Source organism: Achroia grisella, unplaced genomic scaffold (assembly GCF_030625045.1).
Source record: "Achroia grisella isolate CSIRO2021 unplaced genomic scaffold, CSIRO_AGI_Agris_v1 utg558, whole genome shotgun sequence".
NCBI classification, from domain to species: domain Eukaryota; kingdom Metazoa; phylum Arthropoda; class Insecta; order Lepidoptera; family Pyralidae; genus Achroia; species Achroia grisella.
In genome coordinates, this window is record NW_026712938.1 from 1,061,045 (window position 1) to 1,084,269 (window position 23,225).

Here is a 23,225-nt window from a genome sequence, read left to right on the forward strand (position 1 = left end):
TCGTTGTATAAAATTAAAAAAATCTATACAGGCCCTAAAAATGAGACCCAATTTCCTGCTTTTCCCTGTCACAAGTTGGAAGCTCAAAAAGTTTGAGAACCAAATTGAGCGATAAAACAGCGTTAGTCTTGTCACAAGACTCTTGTGTAGTTTAAAAAATAGAAAAGATCACCGATATACAGACGGAATTGGCAGAACAGAGTGTTAAGTCATTAATCCTTTATTTATTAAAATGAAAGAGTAACAAGACCTTTTGTAATAAAAACTTCGGTTTAAAGTAGAGCTATGGTAAATAAAAATACTGAAAAGTTGCACTTTTTCTATGGCAACGAAAAACGTTTTATAGACAAAAAGTAATAATGAAAGTAGTGATTAGTGGCTACAAGTCTAAATGTCATTAACTTTGTCAAATGTCATTCCTCTGTCATCTAGTTTTACGCATTACTACTTTTAATAATATTTATTAAAACCTAGTGTTTATTTTATTTGCTCACTTGATCACTACAGTAATATTTCAATATCAGATTTTACAAGTCATCGATGTTTGCAACTTTAAGAAACAAGTTAAAATGGGGTTCCAAAGCAACCTCCGAATGTTGGAATATTCAAACAACCTATAGTTTCTCATTGTTTATTGCAGTACTTGAAGATCTGATATTTTGGAAAAAAATTTGGTTGTCTTTGTCTTTTGTGTTCTTTTATAATTTAATTTTACTGTAAGTAGATCGCTGATTTTAATAGTAAGACAATATTTTATTGACGTTTTATTTTATTAAGTTTCGCTAAAACCGTTCTTTAATTGCAGATTATGTATTCGACAGCAAATAAATTGTTTTGAATTTATTCTTTACATTTCTATTATTATTATATCAATTGATGCATTGGAAACCTGGTTAAAATATAAACATAGGACTACATTTTTAAAAAAACTTGTAGTTAATGATGGAAATAAAATAAGGACAACTTTTCATCAGTTTAACAAATTCTTTGAAAAGAAATGGACCAATTTCATATATCTAAGGGAAAAAAATCCAACAAAGGTTAGTTACTTATATACTAGTTATTGCATCATAATAACATTTATTGTTTGATGGAACTTCTAGTTCAATTGTAAAATTTGAGTTACTGTTTTTGTTTTGGCAGTAAACAGGAAACTTTAGGGCAAACCTAAAACTATATACAGTGGTGGTCATATAATTAGAAACACTTCTTATGAATAAAGAAAGTATAACTTAAACATACAAATTATCGGAAAAAATATATACATTCAATAATTAATAATCATGCAATAATATAGCCACTCAAATTAAAAACTCATTAAATAGATAAAATATAAAACATATTTTAGTATCAATTACAAAATCAGTCTTACGTATGTAGAAGTTCATTTTCTGTTACTTGCTGCTTGGACACCTAATGGGAACCATTAGGAAACACCTTGGAAACATTTAAAAAAAAGCATTAATATATCGTTCTTTCTTTGGAATCGAAGAATAACATTTCTTTCTTGCCTTTTTCTATTAATTTGGCGGCAATTCAAAATTTAATCTGATTTGTATTTTGTTCTAAATGGGCAAAATAAAAGTGATGCGTCAACTAGGCAAATAATTGTAAATTTACATGTAGATCATAAATGGGCGTACAGAAGAATAGCTGAGCATTTAAATTGTTCTATTAAGAAAGTTTTTAATGCAATTGATTATTATAAAACACATGGCTATCATGATACTATTGAAAATGTTCTTAGAGAGGCTCAGCCAAAAAAATCCTCTCTCAAAGAAGTCATGCTAATCGTCCGAGTTACTAAAAAAGATCGATTTAAAGACTCCAACCAGATTAAAAATGAAGTCTTTTTGCCTGATGATCTTCGGCGTATCAGTCTTGACAAGATATTTCTCACATCTCGTTATTTTTAGATGAAACAATAATAAATATGGTAAATTCCGATGGAAATTGCTATGTTAGATATCCTGTAAACAATGCTTTTAATTATAAATACACAAGGGGAATAGTCAAGCACAGTGGCGGTAATATTAAAGTTTGAGGATGTTTTTCCGAATATGGAGTTGGACTCGTTCGGAAGATTGAAGATATAATAATCAATGTCAACGCAAAAATATGTTAAAGTACACAATGATTCTCTACTCGGACGATCATTTGTCTGTAACCTGGATCTTTCAGCATGAGAATAAGCCTAAACACACGGCTAATAGCGTCAAATGTTTCCTTAGTGCAGCGTATATCCGTTTTAGACTGGCCAGCAAATGGTCAGGATTTAAACCAGATAAAAATCTTTGATATATTGTTAAAAAGAAAGTCTTAAACTAACGTAACACTAGTCAAAACGAACTACATGAAGCATTAGTTGATGCATGGAATTCAACCCCCCTATAAAAATGTATGAAATTGATTGAATCAATGCCATGTCCTTGCAGTGCTGTTATTGAAAATAAGGAATACGCCACTAAATATTAATTGTAACTATTGGTAGGCTGTGGGTAGTAGCTATTTCGTAAAAAACAATACTAACTACTAATTCTTTAAAAAAATAGTTTTTTATACTTGTTTGTTGTTGTTTCTAATTAGTTGACCACTATTGCTGGTACCTAAAAACTGATTTAAATGTTTGTTCGTAACGTAAAATTGAAACTGCTCTAGTGTAGTGGGATTTATATTGTTTTTCCAATAAATGATGAATCGTGAAAATATTGTTGTCCTATTTATTGTTTTATTTCAAAATAAAAATGATTGGGTGAAGTATCTTACATAATGTCAAGAACCGTTGGTAGTGTTTCTAATTATGCGTCCACCACTGTATATATATATATATATATATATATATATATATATTTATTAAATATTCTTCATGATCTTGTTTAATAACTACATTAAATTATAAGTCAACAAAATGACATCAGTTACAAAAGAAATGTATAGCTACATATATGAATTTTATCATATAGTTGAAATCTATGTAGTTCTTTTAAAAATTTAAATGGAGATAATGTTACTATTTTTGACCTGATTTATTAGCATTGTGATCTGACAAGGTTCATGGTGATGGTAAATTGCTTGTTACTTCTGCTAGGCCCACCTTACATGTTTCCAGATGGGGGATAAAAAGTAACATTGCCAAGCAACAGTCATAACTTACCTCTCCAATGGTATGCACAAGCTGTGGGTAACTGAATACCCACATAAAAATACCCATCATAAGCTTAGAAAAGGAGCTTGTCAATGCAGATGCAAATCTAAATTTTAATTTGCAATTTCCTCTTCATTAAGTTCTAATGCGATAAAAGATTTAAGTCAGATAAATAAATACAAAATTTATATTAGCAGAGTGTGGATAATGACAACTAGACATTATATAAGTTTTCAAATGTAACAAAGTAATACTTGCACTAAGATTATTTAACTTTGCTACTACTAATTGTTTAATCTAGTTATATAAAAAAGTCTCTAAAATGCTGCAAATAAATCTTATGTATTTGAAATATATGCATATTACTAACAGGGTGTATTGGAACCCAATGGTTCTGATACCAATATCAAAGATTGAGTACCAACAAGAAAGAGTTTTTGGTCAAATTTAAGCTACCACTCAAATAGTAAGGTCACTATGACCAGTGGCTCTGCAAGATATTTTAGACATGATACAGCTGAACTACTGTAGTTCTAAAATAAATGAAATGAAAAGCAATTGTCTAATTAACAATACTATTTAATAGCATTCTTCACCTACAGTATTTCTTGGATTAAATAATAAGTATCAGCCTATTACAAAAAACTGATACTGTAGTTGATGAAAATCTGTTTTTGGCCCATGCTACATTCAATATTTGAGTTTATAAAATCCTAAGGAATGGTTATGCCAAGGATACTACAAGGATCTAATATTTTATTCTGTCTTATTCTTGTACTGTATACAGTTTATAGAGCGGATTTACCTACTTAAATAACAATAACATATTCAGAAAATAACTCCATTTACAGCTAATATAAACTCAGGTATAGCAAGTGAGTATTCATCCTAATACAATTAATTCCCGGCTCAATATGTTGAAAATTACAGTTAGCATTGTATAATCAATTTAAATTACATTTACTTTTAAAAAAGAAAACTACCCACCAGTTGTCTTGGATAAAATTTCCTTCAGTACCACAAAAAGCCGCAGGAAATCTGGAAATGCATTTTAACAGAAAGCCAACTTGAAGAAATCACATTAAAAAAGATAATAAATAACCTTACAGAATTTGGAGCTATGACACCTTAGTCCTTGGGACTGACAAAGCATAAGGGTTACTATCTGTGATCACAGGATAATGTAATATCCATGATGCTCTTCAAATGTGTAGGCATAATTTGGCACTTCACATCTAGTTGGTCTTTAGCTCTTTAGGAAGACCTATCTCTCTAGTCTCCAACAATATAAATAGTTAAAATTAAATAAAATAGAATGAAAAAAGAACTAATATTTTCATATACAATCAGTAGTGGTATGGAGTTGAACTAAGGAAATAAGTGAACAATTTGAGAATATTGTATCTATTAAAATTTATAGTGATACATCAAGAAAATTTGCTAGATGTGTTAAGTGAAATCTCTAATACCACACATATAAAAGCTGCACACATATACATATGGTTTGGACATACAAGTGGCAATGTGTTCCGCTGCTGAAGTCATCACTGCAATACCAAACTTTGAGAAAGGCAATGGAAGACTAGTCAGAAATAGAGAACAGCACTTACCTCACAACCATCATATTGACACTTTTATGAAATTACAATCATGTTGGTGCATCCGAACTGCTGCATAAAAGATTCTAAGAATCACCTTATAATCATAGGCTGGGGTAAAAATATGAATTCATGAAGTAATTTTTATCCCCTAGGCATGTCTTTTATTGAATTGTTAGTTTACCAATTTAACTAAATAGCATCAAACATGATGTGTAATTAGTCATTAAACTAATAACACTTTTGGTCTTTTCAACATCGTGATTGTACATAGAATACATGGTAATTATTTTATTCATGTGTTTCAGGCATTTCTGCTGGTCAACATAATTTTGAGTGTAATTTTCCTGTTAGGGAAATATATAAGTGGCTATCTCTTAATTTACATATTATGTATGTTACTGCTGCTATTTCAAAAACTGACACCGCCGATACTAAAATTAGTGAAAAAGATTCAACAGAGTGCAGGTAAATATTTAATTAATACAAAATTCCTTGTTGTATTAACTTCTGGAGAATATTTCCAACTATGGCCATTTTAGATAAAAGAAAGTGATATATTATTATAATTTTAAATGCAACATTTTCAAAATATCAAAATTATTTATATACCTACTAAAATATGCTGTATTGTTCTTTTTAATGAGAACCAAGCATTCTTTATAATAAAATTAAGTGGACAGTGACTTAGTTGTTTTATACTATTGATATAGTCATATCTACACCCTGTAATGTCTATTTGTGTTGATATTAAAAATTAAACCCAACTATCTATATAACTTAATTACGCCTTTACTATTTCATAATCTAGAAACTTTTATCGCAAAATAGTGTCATGGATTTATCAAATCGTCTCAAAATAAATATTAAATCTAATTCTGTTAAAAAGCACTAAGTGATGTTTTAATTTTTTTTATATAGAATCAGAAGCAGAGTTGGAGGGTCTAATTCCAGAAGTATCTGAAGTTGATATAAACCTGCTGTCAATTGAACCAGAGTGTACTATAGTTACTGATGAACGTCAAAGTTTGGGTATGTTATGTAGCTAGTCTTTCCAGTTCAAGTAGTGTTAGTTTACCAATCCATAGCAATGGATGGTAAACTAACACTACTTGGAAAAGAGCAAAATAAGATGTTACGACATATTCTTCTTTGCGGAAAATACTGTTATATTCTTTGCCCAAATCCAATAAGACAATTTACTTCAGTGTCGATCATTTTTCTATAACCAGCAACGACAGAGTTTCTCTTCGACGACGATTGCGACTTTCGGCTCACTCTGGGTATTCTATGTATGCTGCGTCGTGTCTTCACTACAATCATAATAATAAGAGTCAAGAGTATGTGATATTGTACAGTTCGGTAAAGAACCAACCTTTTCTCTTTTCAAGCCACCTGTACAGCAATGCATTCTTGCGGTTCCTTTGGCCATTCGATCGCATTTTCGGATTAATTTATTAATAATATAAAGTCTATTTATTGCCAACAGTAATATTATATACATACTTCACCTATACAAAAAACTTACATATTATCGAGATTTTGTCACTGCAATCCAGGGGTTGTTTTTCTCGGTCTTTCTAGGATAATTTTCCTTTTAGTGATTTATCTGGCGTAATTGTGGAGGAAAATTGTTCCATATTTTTGTACTAACTATTGAATTTCGCCAGTTCATTCTGTGTATGTGTATGCTTTACGAGAGTATAGATGCGCTATATATTATATACCGCCACAAACGATTACGGTTCTTTTCTTCTTTAAAATAAAAAAAGATTTAAAAATTATTTTTGCAGATTGTTGGAAGCCAGTTGATTTATCAAATGATGAAACCAGTGACAGTTCCGAAAACAGTAGTTCTCTAGCCACAAATTTGTCAATAGAAAAAATGCAAACACTTGATAGAGATGTTGAAACATCAGACTCTAGTGAAGATGAATATATACCTATAGGTAATGTTGTTTTCCATTCTCAAAATAATAGGCTTATAGTAAATAAACTCTGTTACAGTAATAAGACATTACAGCAAAGATTATAATGGGCTATTCATTCTCAGATAGTGTATTTAATTATACATGAAGAGGCCATCCTGTAATACCTTTTATTTAGGATATTATATCAGCTACTAGCCTAGATTTCTTCTGTGTTATAAATGTCTATTTACATGCAGATTATGTTCACAAACAACAAATATATGACATGACCTCTTATAAAGCCATATTTACGATAATGCAAGGTGTAAAGCTACAAATCAGTAGTTGAACTATACTGCTGTATTAATTATAATATAATAATAACGCATACCGTACCATCAACATATCTGTGAGTAGGGTGCTGGTTTGCCAAATGGTACGGAGACAGACTGCTAATTTAGTTAGATAAATACCTAATACCCTATACACATGTTTCTTTAGTTATCAAATCAATTATCAAGCATAAGTTACTTTTCCTGTCCCTTATAATTAGTCCAGTTGACTATAATGAGATTCAATTTATTTAGTATAAAATTATAGCGTGTTGCATAAATGGCCTCATAAAAGCTTGTCCTTTTAGTTTTTACATATAAAGAAGTTATGTATATATTCTCAATTGAAGAAACTTATGAAAAAAATTGCTTTCTTAAAATATCGATTTCATGTTTTAAGTATTCTATAAAAATTCCTATAAATACCTAGTATCTTTACTACCTACTAAGGAATCTTGACTTACTCTCAATGTGTAGCCCAAAGTCAGCACTGCAACTGGGGAATTTAGACCCAACTTATATATGACATTTTTTGTCAATGTTATAGATACCCACATTGATACCATATTCATGTTGATTTTAGAAAAACAAAAAGGACAACTACAGTCAACTTTAGAAGTTATTCAGCCTTCTGATACATGGAGCAGTACTGCTTATAATGCTCTGTGGAATTTTACTGGAGCAGTGACTAAGATAGTTTATTCTAGGACTGAAGACAATAAAAGAAACCGTGTATCAAGTATGGACTCATCGGACGGTTTTGAAATGATTGACAAAACAGATTTGATGTAAAAATTTTGTTTTATTGTTTTTTATGAAGTCGCCACAAGTCTGAGACTGTAACATATTAATTTAATTATGGTTCAAAGCTAATTTTTTAGGCACCCATAGTATTAACTATTACAGGACATATTTTCCAACTTAGACATTAGTTCTTGATGTTGTTTTTTCAATGCTTGTAATCGTACATTATTGAGCTCATTTCGTGAAACAAGACCCTCTAACATTGGTCGAGACATCTGAAACAATGATTAAAATCATTAATCAAGATTAAGAATAAAGGCACTCAAAATGTGGCCTGGTATGTAAACAAGACACCAATAACAAACATATTAGATTTATGCCTTACATAAACAATTTGCTAGTTCAAAAAGGACAACTAGTTTGGCAGAATATAGGCAAATTGTTAAAGCATTCCAAAGAATTAAAATGCTATATACCATTTATAATTGAATTTAAAAATGATTTTAATAAGTTAAACACAAGAATAACAAATCTCGAACTGAAAAATATATATTTAATATTTGTATGTTAAACCTATGTATTTAATTAAGTTTGTTTTTTCAATTAGATTGAGTAATATTATAAATATCACAACACATTTAGTAAGGTATGTATTAAATTGATATTGGTGTTGATGGCACATATAATGTAAAGTTGTAACTTCCAATCATCAACAAGAATAATTTCATAAATTGAGTATGAGTATGATATTATTGTTTCTAAGGTTTAATATGTTAATGTCTTGTAGGTATGATCAATAACAATGTATACATTGCCACATCATATCAGGTATAAGAAAGTAAGAATGGTGGTAGCTATTTACTAAAGCTGATTATGTGAAAGCCATAAGCATTTGAAGTCAATAGAAGCACAGATAACATTATCAATATACAAGACATCTATTTGGCTGATATATAAGTTCCTCCGTTACCATTCCTGAGGATTAAGTTCATTAAGATGTTTTTTTGTTATTGTTTTTTTTGCTCATGTCTAACCAAATTACAACAACGGATGCGAGGTATTGCACATCACTCATAGCTGAGTGTAATGCAAAAGCCATTTCAATTTCAAACAAACTGTAAAACGTTCAATAATAATAAATAAGTCTTAAATACGTTATTAGGTATCTCCTCCTCTACCTAAATCACAGTTTGCTGACTCACATACACTATCTAGGCGTAAAAAGGGCGTGTTAGGATTTCAACAGTATCATATTATGATAAAAAAAATATTTCTACAAACTGAGTGAACCCATATTTTTTTATTTAATTTATAAACACTATGTATGGATTTCATGTAATTTTGACTATCGAAATAATATAGGTACCTTTTCAACTATATGTCCTATTGCAATAGTTCTTACGGCGGCATTATGTTGTTTGTTAATAATATCGTCTGTTTCACTTTGACCAACTTCATTATTATAGGCTTCATCTTCTTCTTCTTTCAAGATTGCCGGCAGTTGAGTTAGTGTCTTATAAAAAAAATTAAATTAATTACACCTAATTTTACAATTATATGTGTCAATGTTTTAATAAAATTACTACTTCCGTAGGTACTTACTTCGAAGTTATTTAATAATAAAGAATCATTGTCATTTATTATTTTCATTTCAATTTCTCTTCTACTTTGAGTTGAACCTTCATTATGAGACTGGAAGCATGTAATTTGTACCTGGAGAAATAATAAAATATGTAGTTACATGTACTTATAATAATTTTAGGAATAAACATATTATTTATAAACCTAGCCATAATCAGGTCGTGCAAACAGAGCACAGCCATAACATCCATTTTTCGAAGCAACATACTGAAATAACTCCATTTTTCTGTTTTTAATGCCTGTTTTCCTTAGAAAAGAGGATGTCAAGTATGTACCTTGTATGCCTGACTTGCAAATTTATTAGTGTTTGTTACCGATGGTGCTTTTGATGACTGTTCTGTAAGAAATACTGCAAATATTATGCCAACAAAACTGGAATCCATCCTCTGGTACATTGATTGTGTAGCAAGATCTGTGAAAATAAACATGACATATTTAGGTAATTTACTTAAATCATTAATAATTATTTGTTTAATGTTCACATATTATAGTAACTAATATTAAAGAATGGAAAAATTATCATGATTATTTTTATAAATTCTATTTAGCTGCCGTTACAATTTTGTCCACAGCTCAACTACTTATACAATAAATATAAAAATGATTTTAATTATGTAGGTACAAGATGATGTAAGAATGTTGATGAATTTACTTTCTCATTATAGTCCTAAAATTGTTAACATATCTTTGATATACCATCTTGTGAGCATATTATGAAACACCACTGTCTTTATAGAACTTCAAACCAGCTGACTATCTGTCGACCATGCTACAGCCAGCTAACCATTTCATTTTTCTAAAATAATGTATCAAATAGTAATAGTAGTAACATCTGACATATTTTCTAGTGTGAAAAAATAACAGATTTTTTGTACATTTACTATCAGCTAGCAGATAATTCATCACATTTCAACCAATTGACTATGTTTTTTACTCTAAATATAGGTTCAACTATAATTTGAATTGGGAATTGACTGTCTTTGTCTTGACTGTTCTTTTACATGTCTGCTAGGGTGCTACTCAAGTAACCATCAGAATAGCAGCTGACATTCTTTAGGATTCATAATATGTCTATCTTTACCATTTTATAAGTTACTGAGACTACATTCAGCATTAGAATCTGTTCCTGGCTCACTGGACATTACTATTTCTTACCAACATGTGATGGCCAAACTGTTATGTGTGGATGAGAATGATACCAGCCCACAACTCTCAGTGGTCGTCCTACTTCAGCTGCTAATGCCTCTGCTTTAAAAGTTGCTTGCACCAACTGTTCCTCTGATATTTCCACTCTGTCTGGTTTTTTATCTAATCGTCTTAAGATGACAGAAGACACAATTGATACCGTATTACCATTGTTGTGGACCTATAATAATATCAAAAATGATTTGTTTTTAAAGATAGCTGCGTTCAAATCTGTAGAATAGTCTTCAATGATTTCAAACCTTCTAAACTATAACACAGTAATTATTAGCTTAGGTAAACAAAATCAATCAATAATCCTTTCATTTACGTTTTATCTAAAACCTATAGATACGGAGTATACTAGATGATTGCTCAGGGGTAATCAATTGCTTAACACATACTTCTCCTATGAGTAGTCCCATTATTTCTTCCTTTTCAGTTGATAATGCATGTTGTACACATACTAATGCAACATCAGTGGACAGTAACACTTTGTTTAGAGTCATGATTTTTTAGAATTTAAGAAAGAATATATAGCATACATTTCCATGTACACAAACAAGTTCGTGAACACAATGAAATGAAATGTACTCTGCACAGAACAGACATGTTATGACAATATCTAATATACTCTGTGCTATGATTCCGCAGTCCGTCACAGTTTTTAAATGTATCTCGGCAAATCGGCACTAAGTACATTAGCCAAATATAAAGTAGAAAACTTGTTAGGACAGATTTATAACTTTTTTTAAATGTAACATAAGTAATTTATAATTAGTTAATTATGTATTATAGTCGCAAATATTGTCACCGTGATACTGACAGCAATCATCAAGATAACGATGACATTTATAATGATCTGACAGTCTGACACCATAATTTTTATTCTTAGTTTATTTTCTTTCCTTATGTTATTATAATAGTCTTATTTCTTCTGTTTACAAAAATTCACTTACTGCTACATTTTTAAATTATATTAATAACACTATGACGGCAAATATTTATGATAAATGTTCAAATAAGGATGGAGCGCGACCATACAAGTGTCGAGACTATGCAACAAAAATATCATTAAATTTGCAACATTTTAAAAGAGACGGAAGGTTTTGTGATATAGACCTTATATCAGGGAAAACAATTATAAAGGTAACGTGTACATCATATATTATTATGACAACTTTATATAAAAAATTGGTAAAGATAAACTTGACTGAATTTATAATAAAATATACATAGCTTAATGCATTTCCTATCAGTTTGCTGCTGACACTTGTCTACTTATTGCGTGTAATGATTTCAATAAAATCAATCAATCATTGTAAAAACATTTAAACAGTCTAAATATGTGGTGTCACAACATAGAAGTGATATCAAATAGTAAGAAAACTAAAATTGTCTTATATTAAATGTATCTTCATTCCAAATTTAATAGCCCATACTCATGCTTGCATTCTGTCTTTACTAAATGCAATTCTAAATGGCCAAACATTGACTTGCCCTAGCATACTTATTGATAGTAATTTCACATGGGCCCCTTATATTGAATTAATATAAAGCAAAATGCCTGCAGTTTTTGCAAAATTTGATATAATGAATTACCATTTGCCATTTAAAACTAGACTCTTATTAAATACTGTATTATTCAAATCTATTGTTGGTTATGGATTGTGCATATTGATGCACAATCCATTGGGTTATCCATTTAAAACTAATCTGAATAAAATTTATGGATTGCAGCTTAGCACTTGAAAATTTATTGTTATCCTAATTATTGTCAAAGATGTGACTCACCAAGACATTGTACTTTAAATTTATTTTCTTGTAGGCGCATCGGGTGGTTTTAGCTGCAAGCTGTGCATACTTCGATGCAATGTTCAGTGTGGGCTTGGAAGAAAGTCAAAAGAATCATGTTGCACTTCCTAGTGTACCTCCAGATATATTACCTATGATAATTGACTTCATTTATACAGGTATACATTGTCTATATGCATTGACCCCTGACTAAGTATGTGCCAAATATTTGAAAGTACCCATACTAAATAGTGGGCAAAATTCTGAATGTGCTCATAATTTTACACCTTGTTAATATGTCACTCTGTAATAATATACCTTTCAAACAGTTCCATAGATTATTTTTTCATAACAAAATCCATTTTCTTTAGCATATAAAATTAATATAGATTAATTGAGAAAATAAACTTCCTATGTCTACAAATTTCTGTGTTCCTCTCTGGTAATGGAAACATTGATAACAAATAAAATTAATCTTTTAAGGCATATGCTACTACCCTTCAGAGACAACATTGGTAAAAGGTATTCTATTTGTTGCCTAGAAGCCAGAAAATAATTCTATTGTCAAATTTAATTTGTACATAAATGTAATAGAGAACATACTGAATGTCACTTGCGGTTTTGTAGATAGGTGGAGGAACAGCATAACATTTTTTTTTATCTTAAGCAGAGGAAATTATTGATGAGGTCTGGCTCGGGGTTTATAGCATCACTCAGTCAAGCTTGCAATACATGCAAATATGTAACAAACTTTCAGAGAAGTATGTTGTTGTTTATTAGATTATATTAATCTTTACTTTGTATAATAGTTTGTTTTCCAAATAGTGGAATTGTCATGACCCTGACATCACACCATGCATCAACCAACAAAATATCCTAGTAGGGGCATGTACTATTTTTGTAGGAACATGTGCCCTATAATGGTCTATTTATTTTCAGTCAGTATGCCAGTTTAGTATATACATTTATACTATATTATATTAGTGTCATATAAACTGCAACTTGTTTAAAGGTGAAGTTATTATTGACAAAGCCACAGTGCAGCATTTATTAATTGCTGCCGATATGCTGCAACTCCGAGAACTTGTCACAGGTTGTGGAGAATATTTGAGAAGAGAACTGCACCCTTCAAATGCTCTAGGTATTTTCAGGTCGGTAAATTATATTTCTAACTTTATTATTAGTAGGATTACAACTTGCAAATTAGTGATTTGTACATGGCCTCAGTGACCTAGCGGTTTAGCACAGCGCTTTACTTTCGATGACCGGGGATTTGATTACTCACATGGTGCAAACATTCAATAAATCTATAGACTACAGTCCCATATATTAAATCGGAATAAATTATATCAAACTCTTGACTTGCTTGAGTCAAGAGTTAATAAGAAATTCAGCTCTAGCACTTTTCAAATTAAATTGTGCATATATCATATGTACATGTATTGTAAAAATATATATGAATACATATATTAACATATGAGAAAAACTGTTATTCAGGGAATTTAATAACGTACGAACCTAAAACAATAATTGTTGAAATATTTGTTTGTTTGTCTGTGTGTTTGTGCGCGCTATTTAGGTGCGGTTTTCATTAATGTGATTAAGCTTCTGAAAACTTAGTATTTGTTTAATTCCAATCGGCAAACCAAAAATTTAGAAACGGATGTTATACCAAATACTTCAGCCCTTAACTTACACTATAAATATAAAAGTAGACATGTGTGAAAGAGGTCCTCTTTGCGCAAACTGTATATACTGGCGAGCACACCAATGAAGGATTATAGGTTCATCCTATAATCCTTCAGCTGGGCTGGGCCAGTAAAATCACTGTGGAAAATTCACACGAACTTAATCACAATGTTTTCTAGAGCGAGATCGACCGCGTGGTGGCCGACCTAGTATATTGCTAGTAATGAGGCCATTAACTCTCATTAATAGCAAACTTAGACATAGACATTTTGAACTTTCCAGATTTGCGGAAGCACATAACTGTAGAGAATTAGCCGAGGAAGCTTTAGGCCACGCTCAGGCTAATTGGAATATAGTTGCCAATGGAGATGAACTACTAGAACTACCGTTGGCACAATTAATAACCTTATTATCATCAGAACAGCTAAAAGTAGACAGTGAAGCAGAGGTAAAATGGAGTGTTTTTTAATCTAATCGATATAAATCTGGATTTATAATACAAACAATATTCTAATAGATATGAAAGAACAGGTACAGACGGCTTTATCTCCTTCATTGAGAACTTTAATTATGACAAATCTTATATCAAAATATATTTATTCTACTCCGCCGCAATGTGTATGAAATGCGATTTTTGTTCTCAAGAGTATTTCTCATTTTTTTCTCGTGAAACGCACGGAATATTTTGTACAGAATTAATATTAATTAACTCTTATTTTATTATAGGTTTTGTATCCAGCATTACGGTGGCTAGAGCATGATCCCTCATGTCGTAGACGTCACTGTTTCGAGGTATTGAGTCATATACGACTGCCACTAATTTCACCACAAATTTTAGATGAAGCCATTAAAAATGTACAAGATCCGTCAATCGCAGTGGCTTTGAAAACTGTTCGCGTAGATATGGTTAGTATTTAATCATGCTAATAATAAATTTTGCTTAAATAAAAGAAAGATCTATAAAGTGCGAATTGATCTATCACATCGAGGGTCCGAACAATTATCTCATAATTAATATTTTTTATGTCTAAAATAATTATATCATAAATTAAAAATTGCGGACATTAAATAGAAATAGGAAGTCGAAAATTACGAATTAATTCGGACCCTCTTGCAAAGAAAGTAACATTTTTAATTTACAATATAACTAAATACATTTGACCACTGTTGTTATTGATATACTGATGTTCTAGCGGTTTAGCACATCGCATTACTTCCGATGGTCACCGATTCGATTCTTCGCATCGTGCAAATATTTGTATTCATGAGTATGATTGTTTGTATCAGCCTGGATGTTTTCTATGTTTGTAATGTATTTACAAAACAAAAACTGTGTGTTTATATCAGTTGTCTAATACCCATAATGCAAGCTGCACTTAGCTTGGGCCTAGGTGGCGCTGTGTAAATGGTGTAGGGTTATTCTTATTATATTGCTAATGGACTTGGTAATCAGTTAGAAGGGACTACATACCTAAGAGATTCTAAATTTTGAACGTTAATTTTAAACTGAGTTCTATATTAGTTCTTGTTCTTGGGTCTTTTTATAATTACGATTATTCTCTATATTGAATTTCATATAGTATCAGCGTACTATCTTTTGACTATATTGGAAAAAGTGGCGTCACGACTGTCATGTAGAAATATTTTTAAATGTCATAAATAATTTGATCAATTTTACTTTCTTAATACCACAGATAACATAATATTACATACAGATACCCCATCCCATACAAGAAAATGGTTCCTTCCTAACTCGGGCTATTCTTCGGGCTATTTTATTGTGACGCCGTAGCCGCTAGATGTCTCTAGATATGAAGCAGTTCGGATTACTAGTGGGTGCTTAGTAACAAAGCACGAAAATAGATGGCAGTCAATTCAGTCTACATGACATCTGTTTTGCAAAGATAGATATATACAAGATATGTAGGTAACTGTATCGTGTACCTCATTAGGGACGATTCAAGATTCAATGTAAATGTGTAGGTATAATATATCGTTAGCCGATACCCTGCAGATATGGCTTATGTGCCAATGTATATATTATGTTATGGTTTATTTTACATTCCATGCCTATTTTTTTTGATATGTTGTAACGCGTCTGCGCTATACATATAACGATTGAAATAAAAAATCGTATAGCCCGATTTTGATACGTTTATACTCGTACGTATCAACATCGGGCTATATGATTTTTTATTTCAATCGTTATGTGTAAGAGACTGGTTTTAGCTACAATGAATTTACTGGTATATACCTCATGTATTCTACGATGTACCCCTCTTTTCCCTAATGAGAATTCCGCTATATCTTATATATAAACTTCGTATCACAGTGTTAGTTGCCATATTTCTCCCACATTTTGATGAAATTTGATATGTATACTTGCTAGGTCTGAGGTAGGGTGGTTATCTATTTTTTATACCCCTAAGTCATAGGGGTGGCCTACCCTGAATTTTTTTTTTTGTATTATGGACAATTTTTTATTTATTTATAATGTTACATACACGCCTAAATTTTGGCCCGTCTTTCACCAACCCCTATTTTTAATAGCTATATTCTTACAAATATTATAAATGCTAAAGTAACTCTGTCTGTTTGTCTCGCTTTCACGCCCAGTATGTGTGTTACACGTTAGAAATGTGTAACGGGGGAACACGTTACTTAGTACGAAATTATGTATATTACAATAAAACTTAACGAGAAAATATTATAATGATGTCACTGGAACACTCATTGCTTTACTACTATACCGTCCATTAGTCGCGAACTTTCTGGATGCGCGAGAGGCGCGCTCCTATTGGTCCGTCGGTGCGGTTACCGCACGACGCGCATGCGCTGTACGCTTAGATGAGTCTCACGGCACGGGCGTAAGTACTTACTATGTAATATGTATACATATGGGTGTCACAAATGTTTTTATTACAAGTAATATTACTCTATTATCTAAGCCAGTAATGTGTGCTTATTTTGAACTTGATAATATTCAGAATTACTTGTATACATAACTTTCAATATCTACAATAATAATATCTTTGATGTATGAAAGAAATGTATGTACCTACATTAAAAGATAATTTTTGACATGTATGAAATGTAGGTACATACATTAAAATATAATTTTTGAAATGTATGAGATGTATGAAAGAAATGTATGTACCTACATAAAAAGTTCATTTTTTAAATGTATGAAATGTATGAAAGAAATGTATGTACTATGTACCTACATAAAAAGTTCATTTTTTAAATGTATGAAAGAAATGAATGTACCTACATTAAAAGATAATTTTTGACATGTATGAAATGTATGTACCTACATTAAAATATAATTTTTGAAATGTATGAGATGTATGAAAGAAATGTATGTACCTACATTAAAAGATAATTTTTGACATGTATGAAATGTATGAAAGAAATGTATGTACCTACATTAAAATATAATTTTTGTAATGTACAATAACAATACACGTTAAACATCATACCAGAGTCATACGCAAGTTAAAAACAAACTGCTATGATATTAATGAGAAAGGAAAATCAACTTTATGGTATTCGAATTAGGGTCGATTTCTCTCTTTTTTTTTAATACTATTTTAATCTTGCCAGTATTCGAAGACAACTACGATTCGTACTCGATATTTTAAATTATTATGTAATCGATTTTTAGTACAAATGTAAATAACCAACGACACTAATAATGTACTACTATATTCCGTTCTTTGAAACGGAACACTGCTATAATACAAAATAATGAAAATTTACTGTTCACAACGACTCATTAAAAGCATCATCGAATAATGTGCTGTAATAAAATCCTGTTATCGATTATTCAAAAAAATCGATAATACATGTATTTATTTTTAATATGACAACATTTCATACATAAGTATTATTGGAAATAGTATTACTTGCTTGTTCGGCTATTTTTAATTTACTTAAAAATTTTTTATATGTTTAATTTACAATAATGATATATTAAGTGCTTATTATTGGAAAATATAAAAAAGACATTTAATTAGGCCGATACAAATGACAACAATGCCATCTATGAAAGCATTTTGAAAACATTGAGCCCCGTATTAGCACTGATTAAATTAATTAAGTACTGGAAAATAACAAAATGAGTAAATATATGAAAATTACTTTTCTAAACGCATTATTTCATTTTAACATGTATATATAACTTTTTAAAAATTGATTAAACATTTTTGTAAACACAGTTTTGTTTTTTAAAACGTTTGCAAAACTATGAAGAATTCCATCGATACCAATCACGCCATCTATATGCAACTTTTAGCAATAATAATGGCTACTTCCTCACGGATTGCCACTGTTAATACTAAAGTTATATATTTTCAGAAAACTGGTCGCGGCGCGTTAGTGTCGCTGGCGGCTGAGCCCCGCGCGCGCGCTCGCCGCCTGTTGGTGGTAGCAGGTGGCTCCTGTCATGATCACGCCAAGCACCCGCCGCTCTCCACCGACAACATACTATCCTCAGTTCTAAAGTTCGACTTGCTCAAAAGGTGAAAAATAGAAGTATGTTTTAGTGGTCCGAACCAAAACGTTGTCCTTTTCAATTAGGCCTACATATCATGACATTGTTTTTAAATGTTAACTGTTCCTCCAGTATTAAAAAATATTCCAAATTTAAAAACAATATCATCCATAACCTCTGAAATTAAGATGTGAAATGGATATGTAGAGTCATCGTGGAAATATAAAATTCTTGTGAAGATTTTGGAAATGATTAAATAGAATGATATATAATATTTTAAAAAAATTTAACATAATATTAGTACTACCTAAGTGAATTATAGGAAAGGGATTGTTTTATGTATTACAACATTTTTTCATTACTGTTCAGTCAGCGCAGTTTTTGACTGCATGTGGAAAATGTAAAAATGGCCGTAGGTTGCCCTTCCGAACCTTCTTTCGAATTCTCCATACAGACATAATATAAGACATGCGATTCCATTTTATTGTAATATTGATTTAAACTAAGGCTTTATTCCATTACGGTTCGGAAACCGCGGTAGTTAAGTCTCACTCGCGCTGTATTACTCTTCCTGTATTTTTTGGTAAAAGATAATACAAACTTTCGTATTACTCTTCTATATAGAGAATGGGAGGATCTATCGCCAATGGGTATAGCCCGAATCCAACCTGGAGTGGCTACATTAGGTGGTCGTGTTTACGCAGTCGGAGGGGAGCAAGGTAGCCAAATACTTGCGAATGGAGAAGTATATGACCCCCAGGTAAGTGAAGCAATCCTCTGAATTATATGTATTATTGTTGTATACAGGGTTGGTCGGAAATATTACTAATTATATCTACTAATTGATCACACGTAGTATTAAAACTGATTTTTTTTAATAAAGATAAATATATATTTCTTTTTATTTATTTTACAAAGAATCGGAAACCCTATAATTAGCTACACACTGACTATGTACTAATATAACAGATGCTAGACTGCATACTACCAACACTAACGAAGTCAGATGTGAATACGCGTAAAATAGTCTTTTACCTACCTACGTACTTTATTACAAGATTTTTCTAGTAATTTTTTTTGTCACACCGATAATTTTATAATAATATAATAAAGGTAAGCATAAGTGAGATTATTATAACAATAAGGGCCTAGGCAAAAAAAATATTCTCTACATGCCTATTTGTAAAATATATTAATTATATTTTTTAGAATTGGGTTACATACAATTAATATGGATTAAATAAAAGTATCAAAATTCTTTTGTTTTAGACTGATAAATGGTCTAACATATCACCGATGAAGGAAGCACGTTGTGAATTTGGTCTTACTGGGTGGAATGGAAATTTGTATGCTTTTGGCGGTTGGGTGGGGTCGGATATGGGAGCATCTGTAGAAGTCTATGACCCTGTAACAGACGAGTGGACGTCGACAGGCCGCATGCCTGAACCTAGGTTTGGAATGGGCGTTGTCAATTTTGAAGGTAAAAAAGAAGTCTATGTAAGTCGTAATCTCGAATTCTGCGTATATGGCTTATTATGGCCAATTTCATCGTGTTAAACAATAATGCTATATAATCTAACAAACTCATTGTTGCATTTCTAATTATTAGTATAATGAATCCTTGTAACTTTAATTCTCAATGTACATGTACTCTTATAATGCTATACTACGAGAGATATGGACTGCTCGTGTTGATTTTGAAAACTGAACCTTATTTCAGGTCTTATATACGTTGTGGGTGGATGTACGCATACTTGGAGGCATACCCGTGACTTACTATGCTATCACCCCTCTTCGCGTAAGTGGCACACACTAACTTCTATGCGACATCCTAGAAGTCAAGCGGCCGCGGTTGTTCTCGGAAACTATCTCTACGTTATAGGTGGCAATGCTCCGAGGCGAACTGTCCTTACATCAGTGGAAAGATACAGTTTCGATGATGTAAGTATTAATGTTAGTTTTTATCATATGTAATGCAGTATACTCTATACTTTACTTAATACCAGCTCACTTTTTTAAGCACCGTCCGAATATTCACTGTGTACTCCTTTGATAATACTTAATAAATTAATAATTAAATATTAATTTATTAAGTAACTTTTAGTACTAAAATATTTCACAGAGATAGTAAACTCCGTTATGATTTAATTACTTAAACATAATTGATACATCTCTGCTTCTTATGTAGTTCATAGTATAATTAAGTAGTGTATTATTATAATTTTTAAAGGATAAATTTTTTGTCGTAATTTTTTAGGATGCGTGGGAGGAAGTGTCAAGTCTAAAGGAAGCAAGAGCTGGTTGCGCCGCAGGTGCAGCAGAGGGTATGCTAGTTGTAGCGGGTGGAGACAGCGAGAGCGGTGGAGAGAGAGCCTTCTACCGCGCCCGCACTATGCTCGCCTCGGTCGAGATATATGACCCGCGGGAGGATTTATGGCAGACCGGGCCCCCATTGCCGCACTCTCGTGCAGAAGCTGGCGCGGCGTTACTCTGACAAATGTTTGATATATCATCACCTATTACAGTTATACCGACGACTGGGATGCATATGATACCAGTCATTTGTTACAAACGTACAAATAATATAATAATAATAACAGGACGAACACAGCGCCTTCTAGTCCCAAGCTTAGCAGGGCTTGCGTTATGGTACTACACAACTAATATAAATAAATACAAACTTATATACATCATAAATAAGGAATAAGTTAATTACCTGCTGTAACAAATCAGCTATTAAGTAGAATAAAGTAACCTCATTTTAAAAATGTAGAAAGAAATAGAATAGCTATGATTACCCTGAATATGCCCTGCTAATTTTCCTTAGTAAATCTAGTTTTCGTAATGAGAAATATAATAGAAAATACAGAGGCTATACAAACAATACAAATGTTAATTTCGTAATATATAAAGTAAATTTTTGAGGCGAGGTTAATATAATACTTTAATGCATACGGAATTTTTCATAACATTTAGAAATATTTTCACAAGCATTTATAGATTTTAAAGAAAAACCAACAAGAAAATAGATAAATTACACAATCTTTCTTTACTTTATCTATCATGAAATATAATAGCATAATTTAGATCAAAAGGAGATTAAGCCTGAATTTTTAGTTCTGAAAGGAAGAAAGTTCTAATGATATCTCAAAGCATGAAGTTAACAGTTTATTGATATGGGGAGTTCATTCGGATCTGATCAATGATAATTATTTAATTTTTTTTATTTTATTGTAGAAGAGTAAGCAATAGAAGAGAGAGTAAGAATATAATATATTCATGAAATCCATACTCCATTTTATAGATGAAAATACATTTTTTTAATTCTGTGAATGTAAATGTCAATCCATCCTCATCTCAAAAATCCACTTTGTATATACATATTTATATACAAGTACATGTGATAAATATATTATTATATTCCTCTTAAGGTATATTGAATGTGTTAATACGTCATAGGTTTATATAGAGAAGTGTGTTAATGTAGTGACTATCGTACTTGTATATAAATCAGTGAACGAGAATCGATGATGTTAGTTATATTTTGTCGAACATAATGTGTCAATACTCACGTATACGTATAATCTACGCTAGTTGATGTTAATTGAATCTATTATGATCAAGAAGCGATATCTATATAAATTGTTTTTTTTTTTGTTAAGAAGTCACTTGTAGACACTGTCCAGAAAAAAAATAACAGACTGATTTTTATATTTGGATTTATATAACCCCTCGTTTCCATCAAATATATATCGTTCATATTTAATATTTTATCATAAAAAAATTATAAATGGATTAATAAAATATCTATACACTATAATTGATACATTATATATTAGCATATTCAACTATTATTCAAACATAATATAATGTATAGTGGTGGAAACTTGGTGTTAGTATATAATACATAACTACACATAACTTAGTATCTAGTATTGCACTCCCAGAGAATAAATAATAGTCTTAATGATATGCCTTTAAACTTAATCTTTTTGTTTTAATACATTATATATTATAAAATTGTATTTTTTTAATTAATTGGTAATTTCATTTGTATTTTAATGTATTGTAACTGGTTTTACGTAAGTTCCTAGTATTGTAATGTTTTTTGCCCGTACAACGTAATGGGAATATAACTAATTTCTGAATATTTAATTTTAATTGATTCAATTGAACAGAAAGTTTACTGCAATATGAAAGTTTGAAAATAATGTTTATATTAGAAATACTTATATTAGAAATGTTTAAGTTTAAGACGGTATTTATTCCTGTTAAGTTCAGTTTTTGCTTTTTACTCTCCAGGGACACCGATGAATTGATTTAGTACAGACACATTCAAAATTCAAAATATGTCGGGATGTTGGTTATAACCATAACATGTTGGGTAAACACACATTTAGTAGACGTAATAGCTTAGTTCGAACAAATGAAAGTGCAGCTCATATAGACGATGGTTACCACTTACCATCAGATGGGCCGTTAGCTTATTTTTTTTCATAAACAAAATTAAACTATACAGTTTAGATACGTTAGAGTTGGTTTTGCATGATATTAATAAAAAATAAAACTACCAACACATGGCTACTATCTTTGTTAATGCAATGTTAGTAATATTATTATTATAACGTATTATTTTTTATTTGTTCAGTTGTTTCTAATAAAGAATATTGCACCGATTTAAAAAAAACCTATTCTACA

General features: G+C 30.9%; 3 protein-coding genes across 3 annotated transcripts; 2 read left to right on the top strand and 1 right to left on the bottom strand.

Annotated features, from left to right (window-relative positions):
* The first annotated feature begins 434 nt into the window (after positions 1-434).
* LOC131848548 (uncharacterized) lies at positions 435-7,863 on the top strand. Its single transcript, XM_059198449.1, has 6 exons — positions 435-716; positions 806-1,040; positions 5,052-5,211; positions 5,665-5,775; positions 6,537-6,692; positions 7,569-7,863. The coding sequence occupies exons 1-6, from the start codon at positions 541-543 to the stop codon at positions 7,775-7,777; spliced, it is 1,047 nt and encodes a 348-aa protein (XP_059054432.1). The 5' UTR covers positions 435-540; the 3' UTR covers positions 7,778-7,863.
* Positions 7,776-11,068, bottom strand: LOC131848549 (lys-63-specific deubiquitinase BRCC36-like). The gene is made up of 6 exons (XM_059198450.1): positions 10,957-11,068; positions 10,526-10,736; positions 9,685-9,782; positions 9,332-9,442; positions 9,096-9,242; positions 7,776-8,004 (listed from the first exon to the last, which is right to left on the bottom strand). Exons 1-6 carry the CDS (start codon positions 11,059-11,061, stop codon positions 7,879-7,881), a joined length of 798 nt encoding a protein of 265 aa, XP_059054433.1. The 5' UTR covers positions 11,062-11,068; the 3' UTR covers positions 7,776-7,878.
* Positions 11,069-11,438: 370 nt separating this feature from the next.
* Positions 11,439-22,738, top strand: LOC131848554 (actin-binding protein IPP-like). Its single transcript, XM_059198470.1, has 10 exons — positions 11,439-11,701; positions 12,381-12,525; positions 13,359-13,497; positions 14,318-14,483; positions 14,762-14,941; positions 18,392-18,555; positions 19,152-19,287; positions 19,797-20,007; positions 20,248-20,468; positions 20,785-22,738. The coding sequence occupies exons 1-10, from the start codon at positions 11,543-11,545 to the stop codon at positions 21,019-21,021; spliced, it is 1,758 nt and encodes a 585-aa protein (XP_059054453.1). The 5' UTR covers positions 11,439-11,542; the 3' UTR covers positions 21,022-22,738.
* Positions 22,739-23,225: the final 487 nt, after the last annotated feature.